The following is a 13,749-nucleotide window of genomic DNA, read 5'->3' as shown; positions in this document are numbered from 1 at the left end:
CCCGATGCGGGGCTCAATCCCAGGACCCTGGGATCAGGACCTGAGCTGAAGGCAGAGGCCCAAGGACTGAGCCACCCAGGTGCCCTCCAAATCCATCTTTTTTTTTTTTTTTTTTAAGATTTTATTTATTTATTTGACAGAGAGAGACACAGCGAGAGAGGGAAAACAAGCAGGGGGAGTGGGAGAGGGAGAAGCAGGCTTCCCACTGAGCAGGGAGCCCGATGCGGGGCTCGATCCCAGGACCCTGGGATCATGACCTGAGCCGAAGGCAGTCGCTTAACCGACTGAGCCACCCAGGCGCCCTCCAAATCCATCTTTAAAATACAGTTCTGAATTCAATCTCTAACTCCCCTAATTTAATTTCTGAATAGGGTGTCATAAAAGGAAGAATAGCAAAGGTGTCAAATATGATACCATTTACTCTTTTTTCAAGTTCTTTGAATGACCTTTTTCCCCCCCAGGCCCATTGTGTCTAGGAATAATTTTTAAATATTTTTTGCTTAACCAATCAAAATCAATACCTTTTCATTCTGGTGAAGTGGCCAACTGTGGGCCTGTGTGCTTGCCCAGTTGCTCAAGTTGTGTTTCAAGCTTGTTTCCATTGAAAATCTTGCATAATGCTTGTGAGACAAAACTATATAAAATAAAAAGTCTTTTTTTTTTTAAGATTTTATTTATTTTTTAACAGAGAGAGAGACAGCGAGAGAGGGAACACAAGCAGGGGGAGTGGGAGAGGGAGAAGCAGGCTTCCAGCTGAGCAGGGAGCCCAATGCGGGGCTCGATCCCAGGACCCCGGGATCACGACCCGAGCCGAAGGCAGACGCTTAACGACTGAGCCACCCAGGCTCCCAATAAAAAGTCTTTTTTTTAAATAGTTTTTATTTTATTTTTTTTTTTTTATTTTTAAGTAATCCCTACACCCAGCGTGGGGCTCAAACTCACAACCCTGAGATGAAGAGTCACAAGCTCCACTAACTGAAGCAGCCAGGAGCTCCTCCCCGCCAAAAGAGTCTTTTTCAGTCTTGAGAAGGAAAGTAAGTATAGTGGACTGGAGTATCTAGATTTTTAAATGTATGCTTACTTCTCTTTAAAAGCAAACTTGGAAATAAGGTAGGGCAAAGTTATGGCTGGGCTTAAAATTTTGTGGCTTAGAAGTGATGTTGGAGTCCACCTGTTCCAAAATCCTATTGTTCCAAGAAAGAATATTAAAATCCAGATGTATGTGAGCCTTGGTCCAAGTCACACTACTGTTTTTCCCCTCTCCCATTCATAGATGATGATCCTAGGCTATGATAGGCTCACGGTGTTGTTCTATAATTATTATTATTACTTTTTTTTAAGTAGGCTCTACCTTCAGCATAGAGCCCAATGCGGAGCTTAAACTCACAACTCTGAGATCAAGACCTGAGCTGAGATCAAGAGTTGCGTGATTAACCTGAGCCACCCAGGCACCCTATAATTATTTTTATTAATACACATTAGCAAGTTTGTTTTTAGCCCACTTTCTGGCCCCTTCATCACTCACTTGGGACCCCATCTCTTGCACCATTTATTTTTTGAGGGCCTTCACACTCACCTGGTTGAAATAACATATTACTGTCAAGTGAATGATTGGCACAGATCAGCATTTCCAAAAGTGCTTGTTCTATGTGTTGTTAGTATTCTCTGAGGGAAAATATTGATGCTTGAAGGAATTTGGAAGATATTGCACTGAACAAATGTATATGATTGTTTCCTGCAAGACTTCTCAGAGCCTTTAATATGCTAATGTGTATCATATGTCTTTAGGAGTGGGGTAAAGTACATAAATCGTATTTTCAGAGCTTACTTGACTGTGGAACTTTCCATCTCTCCCCAGTCCCAGCATCTGAAAATGAGTGGGGTTTAAGTTACCGTTCCAGAGATACTTGCATTTTAATAAGGGATTCTTAAAGAAGAAATTATATGTTGAGCTCCTTATTTCTCTTAGGATGTACAATCTTTAAGGGCAGGAAAAAATATCATTTATCTCTGAGTCACCAACACTTAGCCCAGCACCATGCACAGTTCCTGGCACATAGGACAAATAGCACAAGATCCATCTACATTTATTAAAGGAATAAACAAAAAAAGACTTCAAGCCCCATCAGACTTACTTTCTGGAGGTAGAATTTGAGCCATCAATGGCAACTGCATTACCCTTCTGTTATCCTTTGTTTTTTGATATAGTCTACAGTTCTGGGCAAGACTTATTTTAAAAAACTGATAAAGAAAATTATAAATAAAAATATTGTATTATCATATTTTCCCCTCCCCTGCTCACTTAAAAAAAAAAAATCCAATGCTTACTAGCTTTTGTGAGGTGGAATCAGGGTAATAGGTAGAGAAAAGCAGAGCTGGAGAGGCAATAATGGGGAAATCACATGGAAAAGGGCTGATATTTAGAAGAGAAGTATGGAGATAGAAGGAAAGAGGGTGTAGAAGGAGGTGAGAACCAGAAACGTCCGGTGGCTGGGAGAGTTCTTGGTTAGGAGTTGAGAGTGGCAGAGAGAGAAAGGTTTGGGACAAGGAAGGGAGGCAGCTGCCTTCGGATGGATGATGAGGGCTGCATAGATGGGGAGAAGGACTTTTAAGATATGTTCTGTGTAACACATACCCATACCAACACCCACACATTCCACTTTGGAAGTTTCGTGAAGGACCAAGTAAAATCTGGAAATGCTTTCAGATATATTTGTATTACCCTCTTGGAATTCCCAGCAGAAACTGGGCAGTGGGGGGACCTAAGAATATTCACATTCCATTCCCAAAGGATAGAGATGCAAGAGAAAAATAGGAGCCCAGCAAGTTTTCCATTTCTCGTGAGAATGGGGGCATGTTCATTTGTGAAACAAGTGTATGCAGTTTTCATTATCCCCTCCCACCTTACACATCCCCAGTGCCATACAAAAACAGGAGAATGTGGTTGCCTTTCTTAAAGCTAATTTTTAATTGATTTTTCAATATATGTACAAAACCAGGCAAGGTAATGGAAAGCTATTTTTCAGCGTACATATACCTATATGCCATAAAAATAGATATATGTGAAGGGGAAATTGCTAATAATGTTTGTGATTTCATAATTACCATAAGAAGCCTCCTCAGCCGGGGATAACTTTCTCTGAGACAAAATATCCAGCACTGCAGTATACATGTACTAGGGCTCATGGAGGGATTGTATAAGATTCTGAAGAATCTTAGGGCAGTAAATAATTTCGGTGCCTCCAACTGAGCTTCTCATGACATCACTATACTTGATCCAAATATGGCCACCATGTTTGCCCAGGCAAGTATGAGTTCCCCGAACACTGAGATGGCAGGGAAACTTTTCTTGGTACTGGCAAAATGGTATCTTGGGGAGTCTGCCTACATCTGGCTTCAGTCTTTATTACTCTGAGTTAATTTACTTATTGGAGTGTTAGCATGGCTTGCTGGGCTCAGTAGGAAGGAGGGAAATAAGCTGGGAAGAGCATGACACCAAGTTTAATTCACCAAAACCTAACCTTTGCGGAGCAACTATTATGTACCAAGAGATGGGGATACAAATACCAAGAAGATGAATGCCCTACTTACAGGGAGAAAAAGAAAGAAGAAGGGTAAAATGGGTGGGAGGAGAGAGATGGAGATGGGTTCGAGAAAGGGAAAGAGAAGGAGATAAGATGGGAGAGGAAAGTAAGGCAGAAGAAAGAATCAAAACAAGCACATGGAAAGAGGGCAGGAAGTTAAAGGCAGAGAAAAAGGATGACAGTGGGAAGAGAGACAAATAGAAGAGAGAGAATGGTCAGAAATGATCCAAGAGAGGTCAAGAAAAAGAGAACTTTGGGTTTGGGGGCTCTAGTTCTCCATCTTCTCAAGAGGTTAAATGATGAAATGTTGCCCCATTTTCCATGTTCTTAATCTGTGTGAATTAAGAGTGGCAGAAGATGGTGCTTTTAGAGTTAGAAGGTGCGAAGGCAGATTTAGAAGGTTGACACATTGAGTCAGTAAGCCAACCTAAAAGATTATCACAGGTTTTACTTTTGGAAAACTGTTTTGGTGGGGGTGGGGGAAGATGAAAACCCCCAAAACAATATTCACAGTAAACATGTAATAAAAAAGGCAATGGGTGTTTCCTTTCTTTATCATGCAACTTATAAGTGCCTTTTCCTTTCTGGGAAAGAAGTGTTTCTGTGGTGCAAGTTGAAGCAATTCATCATACTCAGTAAACTCACAGTGGCTATAAGTACTCATTAGGATGTCTCCTTGAGAAAAGGAAGGGTGAAAATGGTAGTTTAAAGCAGGTAAAATGGTCTGTTGTTTTTATTTGGTACATTGTATTATTCAGTGAATTTTTTTTTTTAATTCGAGAAAAAATGTTCAGCATCCTTTCAATACGTGGTCAAGACTGGAGTGTATCCAGATGTGTGCTGAAATGCAGAGCTAGCTGTGCCACATCTGTTTCAGAGAACTAGTTTCGGACCCCAGACCTCTTGGGCAGGTGTTTTTGAAGGTCAGTATCTCTACTGATAAAATACAGATAGCTTCTAGTTGGTCATTCCCTGAGACAGAGGGCACCAGAGGCGCTGGGGAATGCCATCAATCATGCTATTATAAGCACTTAAGACTCTCTGGGATGAGAGCAAATTGGTGGGCCAAGATCTGTTGTTCCATCTTTTTCCAGGGTGTTACCATATCTGGAGACGAAGAGAATTGGGTCTTTTGCCTGGCTGTTCTCAACACTAAAGCCTTCAACAGTAACAGCAATCACGCTGGTGCGATTTGTTGCTGGGGGAATTCTGTGTGCTGGGAGCTGGAGGGAGGCCACCAGTTCATTTCACATATATTATTTCTCCAGGAGACACAGCATAATTGAGGACAATTTTCCACCATGAATTGCATCATTAGCTAACACAGGGAAAGTGAAATGCTGTTAACTTTTCTTTTCCTTCTGCAAAGCTGATGAGCTGAAGAAAACAGAAATAAAAAGTTTAATGTAATTTTTTTCTAAGGATATATGTTGAAAATCAGAATCAAAATGCCTTTACACGGTAATAGAAATCCCACATTTTAATACATTGCCATGCACATAAGGAATCAAGTAATGCTGAATACAAAATAGTCCAGTATACAAAATGATAAAGCAAATTTTCAAGCCCAGTAGAGATCATGCTCACAGATACAAGGGGGCAAAAATCTGTACAGTTTCATTTCTATCAATTTAAAAAGAATCATGCCCCCCAACTCTTTTTGACGACAACCCCAAACAGAAACATTATAAGAAAATATAAAGGAGACCCAGAGGGAACTGGCAAGTTGATAGCTGCTTAAGATGTGGAAATTGTTGGTTCAAGATTGTGGTGCACAGTAATTCTTATGTTTAGAGAAGAAAGTTTCTAAACATTGTATGCCCTGGGAATCCAGGGAACCAAAGTGAGCATCCAACAGAAAAGGCACTCTGATTTTACCACGTAACTTGCTTGAGTCCTCCTAAGCCTAGTCCTGGGAGTTTCTCTAGGGTGCATAGAGGAAAAAAAACCCAAAAAACAAAAAACCCACAGATGTGGGCAATGGATAAGGAAAATACTTATTTAATTAACCACTCTTTGGGGACTAAGAGAATTTAGACTGCTGGTTTAACTACTCACTTAGGGAAGCTATAAAAATTTCTACCCTCTATGTAGGCTTTTGTATTATGAAATGTGCTTTTATAGCTACATTTGTTAGTGTTTGTAAAACCGTGAACCAGTTTTTTCATGAGATTTTTTCCCCCCTCATACCCTACTGAGAATACTGGCCTTCCATTTTTTTCTTCCTCTTTCTTGCCTAGGACAAATACTAACATACAGTAGCTCATCAACAAAGTTCCATGTGGCTCTCTGCTTCCCGTGACCCTCAGTTTGTCAACTTCACACTTTCATTGGTCTTCCCCAACCCAGAGATTGGTGATTTTCCCCTGCAGTAAGCCAAACCTGAGGCTCTCTCCCTTGGCTAGGTCAATGGTAAGCCTTTTAGAGGCAGAGAAGTGGAGATACACGGGCGCCTAGGCCATGGGCTCTGCAGACCAGTTCCCCTGTATTAGAAAAAGCTTGTGTGTTTATGCAAGATGCCGATTCTTACTTTCTTATCATTCTTTCTTTTCTAATCCCAGGATGGACTCTCAGGAATACCAGCTATGAGGAAAAATCATAAAGAGAAAGGGCTCACAATTAAAGCCCAGGTCACTGTGCTTTATATTAGTGGTACGGAACACCTCCCCTTAGCTCATTTTAGCCTGCAAACCACCCCGTCTGCTGAGGTGGGACAGATGAGCAGAAGCCCGGAGAGATGGGCAATTTCTATTGAATCCAAGTATTCTTGAATTCAAAACCTTTTCTTCCCCTTTCTCAGAGCAGTGCCAGATCCACAAAGGCCTAAGAATAACTCAAGTATAAACCACAGTAGATCAATATTTTCTTTTCTCAGGTATGTTTTACTGCTAATATGTAATTTTGTTCCCATATCGATCTTTTCTAAAGTTTTGGGTACAGCTATTTAATTTAGTGGCTAATGATATTAAAGAGTTGGATTAATTGGAACTACAGTAGCATGGTTTAATGGCACAAGAGTTTTAGTGGAATTAGTTTCAAAATATTTGTGCTGGCTTGGCTTTTCAGCAGACTAGTTGCTTCCATGCCAATCATGACAGACTTGCAGTGCAAAGTCCAGAGCCTAACGTTATTCAGCTCAATGCAGTCTGAACTTCACTAGCCAAGCCATGGTCTCCTCAAGCATGGCCTTGTAGGTACAGCATTTTTCTACCAGCTGAGCCAAGGTAGTGGTATACAAACCATTCTGAGCCCTGAGAGCCTTCGAATTGCCTACATGTGAGTTTAAGCATGTGGAAGCCCAACGACTCCGGAGGGGGTGGGTAGGGGGGAGGTAGGGACCAACACTCACTGAAGAGGGTAATGCTTCTCTTTCTGGTAATTGGAGTTGAGAGTTGCATTACAATGGAAAAGACAAAGGTTCCAGTGTTCAAACCCCACTATGTGCCCCCCCCAGCCCCTCCCCACCTCTCAACCCGACCCAATTCTCTTTAAGTTTACCTCCTATAAACAGAGGCCTGTTGATGTGAAAAAGAATTTGGTCACACACTTCCAAACTTCTGCAGCTGGTGTGTGGGAAAACATTCTCGATCCTCTCCTGTATGGGAAATAGGTATGGGAACTGTTCAAAGCTGCCACTGAGTCAGCGGGCAGCTTCCAATGCAAACGCACTAAATGCAGTTGATGGCGGTCAATAAAAAATACTGGAAATCTATGTGTGTGTGTATATATATATGTGTGTGTATATATATATATATACACACACACATATATATATAAAGAATTCGAATTGACTCAGGGGTCACATAATCAAAGACCATGGCAGGGCTCAGTCCAAATCATATTCTTGAAATTACGCATGAATAGGGAGACTACCCAGAGCTTCAAAAGGTGTCTTCACGGCCGTTGTGCTATTTTGGGGGGAGGCCAGGCCAGCTTCGTCTGTGGAATGGGAGAGGGCCACCATCAATTTGTGGAACACAACAACCACCAGACACTCGCATTTAATGGCAAGCAAGTATTTCTTCAAAGTTATGTCACAAAATCAGTTCCCCCACCCCAGGAGAAATAATGACCTAATAAGAATCTCTTGTTTTAGAATTCTTTTTTTTTTTTTTTTTTTACAGAGTAAAGCTCCTAAATACGTTTTTATAGAATTTGGGGAGGGTGGTATTTAAGTATAACCACACAAACAGATCTGTGAGCTCTTGCGTATCAACCCAGCTTAGAATTCCACACTTGATCACTGTGTGTGCCAACAGGGCAAAGCCACATGGAGCACAGCCCGTTTATCCCCTTTGATCCAAACAACTGACATTTAAAAGGTTCTAAGCAATGCAGAAAGCAACCAGCAGTCTTCAGTATCTTCATTGTTTTGGGTGTTAGCATCTCCAACTGGATTAATGTAACAGTCTCCGCATCATTCACGTCAGTAGGGCTGTTTCTATCACTCTGCACTGGAGGCAAAAAGGCCTGGGTTTAAGAGCCTTACTAAGGCTCCTGGAAATGTTGGAGGTTTGGAACAACAGCAACAAAACAAGCCGTTAAAGAAATGAAATCCCTGAACCACTGGCTCCAAAATATGAAAAGAATATTGTATAATCACAAAGAATGTATCTACAACACTTAACATTATGTCAACCAGTCAACTGCAATTTAGTGTAAGTCACAGGGTTACTTTGAAATTTTATTAGGTGTATGTTGTTGGTGCCTTTTCGTGCTTGATGTAATTGGAGAAGGGAGGCTCTGAAGTAAGAATGCTTGGGGCTCTTCAAGGTTGTAAAATCGCCCCATGTGGTGCTCAAAACTCTGGTCTTACAAAGCTTTTTACACCCATTTTCTGCTGTTCTGGGGAAGTCATTTGTCAGTCTTTGTGCTGTTGGGCAGGAGGTCTAAAACTGGTCCCATCCTCACTGGCACTTACCCTTTACATTTATCTTATAGGTGAATTTCATCTTAAAATTTTTAGATCTTAGAAATGGTGCTCTGCACCCCACCCCCGAATTTTCCCTGCAGGGCCAAGATGATGGCCAGAAGAAAACCAGCATTGATACCATCCCCCTGGCCACCTTCCTACATGAGAATCTCCAGGGAAGGATCTATTTTGTTCTTTTTATTAAGGTGTGGCAGAACCTCCGTGTGCACAGGGCCAACTTTTCCTCACGCTTCCCACAGCTGATTCACTGTCAAAAGAATATCCCTGTCTCTCCACAAGAGTACCAGAGCAAAATAATGGAAATGAAGTTCTGTTTGACCTGAAGCTGTGCAGTGGCACCAGGAATCATGCAATTTGATAAAGCAGAATTCATAAGATAGTCTCTGGCTACAGGATGAGATGCAGATCTAAAGAAACAAAGAAGCAGGACCTCCTTGTCTTTGAAATCGAGTCCCCAGCTATGCCCTGAGCAGAAGCATCTCCTGGTCTGTCCTCCCTCATAATCTCATGGGTTCTGTTTTGATGAGCACTTTTGACCGGTCACTCCCTAGAGATGGGAATCCACAGCCCACTGCTGTTTGGGCAGCAAGCCTTAACTAAGATCAAGCGGAGGAAGGAATTATTAGTCAGTGCTGGGGAAAGAGGGGATGGCTAAGTTTTTCTGTTTGAGTTCTTTATAGAATACTCAAAATCTACCCAAGGAATTGCGTTAAAAGAAGAGATTAAAAGAAAAAAAAAAAAAACCAACAAAGCAAAAGAGTGGGGTGGAGGGGGTTGTGGGAGAGGTGAATAAAAACAGCTTTTAAGGCATAAAAGAATTTTTGTCATTTTCAAAGATTAGATTTTAAAGAGTCTATGGCAATCTTAAGTCTAGTTGTCAAGTAAGAAAATTATTCCAAAGAACGTAGGGGAAAACATCACAAAGAATGAAGCTGCTAATGGCACAGGGAAGAGGAGGTTTGGGTAAAGCTAAAGTGCTAAGGGGGTCTTGGAAACTTTTCTTCAGAGAGACTTTTATTGTTCCTCTCCAAAATCAATCAGGTGACATTTGCAGACAAAGAAAACCTTTGCAAATAACACCAGGGTAAATCCATTAGAGGATTCTATCCTTAATTTATATTCTTCAGTACAGTTGATACTCCTTTTCCCCTTGAGTGTTAAAAAATGGCAGAATTCCCTCAGAATAAGGACTGTTAATCTCTGTCTGAGCAACTAGAAGTGCCTTTGGAGAGAACTTGGGGTTGCTTCCCCTACTTTGGAGGTAGAAGTCAAATGTGCAGTTACACAGCTCATAGAGCCTGAGCAGGGGGCTAAAGGGATGCCATTACCCATGAGAAAGTTTATAGGATCTCTATCCCCTAGGTATGTCTTAAACTACTGAAGTGATTTGCTTTTCACCCTAGCAGAACCACCGATGCTCTGCATTTTAAATTCAGTTCTGAAGCTGGAACAAGCTAATCCCCTTGGCACCCCAGAGAGTCTGATAATTATTCATTTCTGTTCATTCCCAAGAGTGTCTTTCCTGCACAAGTGTGGGTGTCAGGCTTTCAATAAAAGGTGTAGCAGAGGTTTAAGTAAAAGGAAAAGGTAAGCATCAACAGTTTATAGCCCTTAGACATCAAAATATTTATCCCTTACCTCCTGTGCCTCCCCACAGCCATTCCTGAACTTCTGGGAGGTAAAATTTCCTCCACACATCTTGGGAAGAAGGTGCAGCACAGCAGGAAGTAATGATGGGGAAATTGTGGATCAACACGGAACAAAGAACCCAAAGGTGTGAAGCAAGTCATTTCTCCATTTTGCTGGTTTAGCAACTGACTGCTCAGATTTTTATGCCACCATGTTTCCAAAACCATCCCCCCAAATGATTTCAAAATGAGGTTGACAGTTTGGAAAACACGTCAAAGCTCATACACAAATACCTGGTGTGCCAGGAATTAAGGCATTTATATCACGCCATCTTCAACTGGGTTCTTTCATGGGTCTTCAGGTTTGCCTTTTCCCATCTCCACTCTTGCCCATCACGTTTTAATAATCTGTCAGTACACTTTTGACTAAAAAAAAAAAAAAAAGACTAGGAAACTCTACTTATTTAATTGTTCAGAACATATTTTGTGAAAGCCAAAGGAAGGAAGGCTGAACCTCCATCATTTAATGACCATCTGTACCATAAGGCGTGTCCAGTCTCCCAAGATGGTTAACTGTAGTCTCAGAATGACCCTGAATTCATAAACCAGTTAATTCCCAGCTACAGTATCTCAGCTCCTGACAGGAGTTCTTATGGACTCCGGAGGCCCTATTCTGGGTCCCCAGGACTCCTTTGAGAACTGGAGCTTCAGAGAATCCAGCATAATGACCAGCAGTCATTCCCCAGGAGGGGAATACAGATGACCAGGGTGAATATCCAGGAACACAACTGAAAGCTGTTTTGGGAGGCTCTTACCAGCTAAGTCTGGGCCCGGGAAGGGTTGGCTGTACACAAGGATGCAAACATGTGGCCTGATGCTACTGTCTCCTTCCTTGGCCAAGGGAACTGCCTGCCACCATGTGCATTTTGTGAGGTTACTCTGGCCAGGGGTGAATTCAGGTGTCTGAATTCTGTTTTCATTGTGGAAAAGCTGGGATGGGGGCAGCATTTGTGGGGGAGGAGATATGGTTTCAGAAGGGCACGGAGAGTCGGCCTCACACTCTGTTGTTACCCCAACACAATGCTTGGCACATAGTAGGTGCTCAACAAAGCCTTGCTAAATAAAAGAAGGATCAAAGAAGAAGGAAGCCTTGCTGTCGGAACTGAAACTCAGGAGGTGGGCAGGAGAGATCAGAATGTTATCTTTAGGGGCATTGGCAGCCAGGGTTTGGCCGCCTAATTCTGGATTTGTAAAAAATTATGGTCTGTGAGAGCCTGATGGTCCTGGTGCTGACCTGTCGAAAGGCCAGATCTTGGTGATGACTGAAACTCCTCCAAGTTCCCTCTCGGAAGCCCCCCTTCTTTGGCAACACAGCCTGATAGGTTTGTGGTGAGTCATCCTACGAGGTGACTCACCTGCATCACATTTCTTTCCCTTCCCCTATCAGCTTTCCAAATCTCAGGTGGGGGCATTTTCCAATGTGCTGTGCATTTCTTGAGACCCACCCCAGGGGAGACCAGACTATGAATCCATGTATAGAGACCCCCCTAAAATGGCCAAACGTCCTTGTGCTGGCAGGGTCGCAGGGTTGGTATACATATTTAAAGAAAAGCCTGATACCTGTCAGGCCCAGATTGGGACTGTGGGTACCCAGACCATATGTGTTGAATTTTTGATTCAGCCAAGTTTATATTTCCGGTGGGGTGGGGGAAGCTAAAGCATTACATAGGGTCAGGCAATATGGATCTCTCTCTAATGCCCAAAGACAAGCAATAGCTGGGTTGACCGGTTTCCCAGGACTGTGCTTTGCTGTAAGACATAGTAAAAAAGAAATAATTAATTGTGGATATAATCCCAGAAAGGATTAAAGGGGACTAGTAGGTTCTCTACTGAGGTAGGAACCTAGTGTGGATTGGGCCCTTTTCCTTCTTCAGGCTCGCAGGGGGATGCTTGCTATTTCCCTCTTCAGAGATCTGTGATTTAAACCTGACCTAGAAAGTTTTCTGAAGTTGTAAAGTCAGACCACACAGGAAACCTGCACTCTGCCGCCCTTACTCTCAACCCACCATGGTCTTTGATTAAAAACCCACCCCCTTTTGTTCTTCGAAAACACTCTTCTATAGGAGTGACCATGTACACTGGCCACCTAGAAGCCGCCTGTGTTTGTCTGCATGTGGATGTGCTAAGCTGTGCCCCAGTACCAGAAACCAAGAGCTAAGATATTTCAACACCAGCCCACTTCTGCTCCCCTTTGGCACTGCAAGAAATCCAGCTGGTTGCATAAAGTATCAACAGGTTAAGTCTAACAGTATTATGGCCATGTTTTCACCAATCTACCACAGATGACTGGGGATATGCCAGGAGTGGAGTTTGTCTTGGACAGTCTGAGCCAGAAAGAGGACAAGATTTATAAAAGAAAAAAAAAAAAAAAGAGAGAGAATACTTGTTTTCCCACGTGTACTGATTATGCTGATTGGTTTTGGTGTCGTGTTCTCACGTAAAGTGCTTAAGAGTTGGACAGAATACCTTTAGACATCATAACTAACTTAATCAAGACATGTTTACATTCCTACCAGGGCAGAATATCATGAACGCTTCCACTGAGATTGCAGAACTGCTGTGATTTTTTTTTTCTAATACATCATGCCATCTGCACACATAATAAAATAATCCAGTAGTTGCCATGCTAAAATAGGACTTCTAGTGAAGGGCACAGACAGCTCCCCTAAGGGAGCATCAGTTATGCACAGTGATGAAAACTGGAAGCAGTTTTCCAGCTAATGGTCTGCCAATGACCACTTAGAACAAGTTGGCACTGTATATTATGCACCTCATTTTAAAAATCCACAGCAAACTAAGATTTTCCAAAGCCCATGATCTTGACTGAATGGGTGTTTTTTCAGTTAATCTGGTTACTCTGTCAGTGCTCCGTGGAGGTCTTCTGGCAGTGCCATGAGTTAGTCTTTCTCTGAGCAACAGGCCACGTTCATATCAACTGGCAGGACAGCAGCTTGGAAGGCTAACCATGTTTATGGAGAACCCTCGATTGAGGCTGTAAGAGGAAAAGGGAAAAACGCAGTGAGTCATTTCTTTAATGTTCCCAGATACTGGTATGTAGCAATTATCCTGCTCAAACGAACTCTGACATCCTCAGATCAAAGAGAAGTCCCCAACAGGGATAAAATCACTCAACCCCAGGACAGATTTATAGTGGTTTGTATTCTTGGAATGTCCTTCCACCATTTGGCAGAGCATGGAAGACATCCATCGCAGAGACTGGTGAAGTTGCCTGGAAGGTAGGGCAATATCAGATCTCTGGAACTGGCATTCATCCCTCGCTGGTCTGTGATTTGGGAAACCATTTCCTACATTATGGAGTTTCATGTATTTACCTGATCTGGTATGAAGGCGTGTGTGTGTATGTGTGTGTATGTGACAATGATGGTTTTATTTATCAGGCAGCTTTCCTGGGATAAAACTTAGAAGGAGATGTTGGAAGCAGTATGGCTGGAGCTCCTGAGTTGGCTATTTGAAAAGTGAGACTGGCTGAGGAGCAGGTCCAGGACAGAGAAAGTCTTCAAAGTCTGGCCAGTCTGACCTGCAT

General features: G+C 42.4%; 1 protein-coding gene across 4 annotated transcripts in view; it reads right to left on the bottom strand.

The window, feature by feature from the left end:
- Positions 1–526: 526 nt before the first annotated feature.
- The window catches only part of SAMD12 (sterile alpha motif domain containing 12), a 386,018-nt gene continuing 372,795 nt past the window's right edge, over positions 527–13,749 (bottom strand). For 3 of the 4 annotated variants that reach the window (XR_010410537.1, XM_064587976.1, XM_045896003.3), the window contains one exon: positions 5,050–13,197. Coding sequence is in view for 2 of the 4 variants with exons in the window: in XM_045896003.3 (XP_045751959.1) it covers positions 13,175–13,197 (23 nt within the window). In the remaining 2 variants the exon portion in view is untranslated. Of the gene's footprint in view, positions 4,962–5,049; positions 13,198–13,749 lie in introns of those variants that run through there. The other variant, XM_064587977.1, reaches the window with a different exon arrangement.

Source organism: Mirounga angustirostris, unplaced genomic scaffold, assembly GCF_029215605.1.
Source record: "Mirounga angustirostris isolate CCGP_5_RB_7025 unplaced genomic scaffold, mMirAng1.0.hap1 SCAF_4, whole genome shotgun sequence".
NCBI classification, from domain to species: domain Eukaryota; kingdom Metazoa; phylum Chordata; class Mammalia; order Carnivora; family Phocidae; genus Mirounga; species Mirounga angustirostris.
Note: the sequence above shows the minus strand (reverse complement) of the source record. Positions and strands in the feature narration are given on the sequence as shown.